This window comes from Cynara cardunculus (assembly GCF_001531365.2).
Source record: "Cynara cardunculus var. scolymus isolate 2C chromosome LG 16, CcrdV1, whole genome shotgun sequence".
NCBI classification, from domain to species: domain Eukaryota; kingdom Viridiplantae; phylum Streptophyta; class Magnoliopsida; order Asterales; family Asteraceae; genus Cynara; species Cynara cardunculus.
In genome coordinates, this window is record NC_037543.1 from 2,794,059 (window position 1) to 2,795,101 (window position 1,043).

Below are 1,043 nucleotides of genomic sequence, written 5' to 3' on the forward strand. Positions count from 1 at the left end.
ATTTCTGTTTATTCGTTGTAAATTCGTTTAATTATTTAAAAAACTGTATTTGTTAATATAATTTTTTTGAATAAAAATTAGCACAAAAATGGTAAAATAAAAAATCTTGTCTTGATATTCCTTATTTTTATGTATTTATTTATTATTTATTTATTTATATATTTATTTTGGATATGATTGGAATAAAGTAGATACAACCCTTTGCATTTTATATAAATACATTATGCTACACCCACATTGGTCACATTATCTATGAGAGCGTCAATAATGTCAACCACCACCGCCGCCGCCGTGCTTCACACCTCCCAACTGCTCCGCCGCACCATCTTTAACCGAGCATTTGCCTTAATCTACGCTTCCGGCATCTTAACGTTGCTCTACCGCCACCTACTTACACTCCGCCATTCCACCACATTCATCTCCGCCGCCACCACGGCCACTTTCTTGATCGCCGACCTTGTTCTTGCCTTCATGTGGACAACCACCACCTCCTTCCGCCTCTACCCCACCACTCGGAAAGTCTTTCCGGAGAATCTTGAGAAGGTCTTGGAGAAAAAGGATTTTCCGGCGCTGGACATATTCATTTGCACGGCGGATCCCTACAAGGAGCCGCCAATGAATGTGGTGAACACGGCGTTGTCTCTGATGGCTTACGACTACCCACCAGAAAAGATCTCGGTGTATGTTTCCGATGATGGTGGCTCAGAGCTTACTCTCTTTGCTTTCATGGAGGCCGCCAAGTTTGCAAAGATTTGGCTGCCATTTTGTAGGAATAATAACATCATCGACAGATGCCCAGAGGTCTTTTTTCGATCGAATGACATTACATTTTCCGACAGCACCAAGATCAAGGTACAACAACCATCATGCATTAAAAACTTGTATTTTTTAGGTAGGTCAATATATATGTATTTTATTTTATTTTATTTTAAATATCCATCACGTTAATTAATTATTATATTATTTATCTCTCTCTCTCTATAAATTGTTTCAAATGCAACTCATCATTCATATATATATATATATATATATATATATATATA

At 37.4% G+C, this 1,043-nt stretch overlaps 1 protein-coding gene across 1 annotated transcript in view; it reads left to right on the forward strand.

Moving 5' to 3' along the window:
- Positions 1 to 267: 267 nt before the first annotated feature.
- LOC112529587 (cellulose synthase-like protein G3) overlaps positions 268 to 1,043 on the forward strand; it is a 4,401-nt gene continuing 3,625 nt past the window's right edge. The window contains exon 1 of the mRNA XM_025140912.1: positions 268 to 852. Within this exon, the coding sequence (XP_024996680.1) occupies positions 268 to 852 (585 nt within the window). The remainder of the gene's footprint in view (positions 853 to 1,043) is intronic.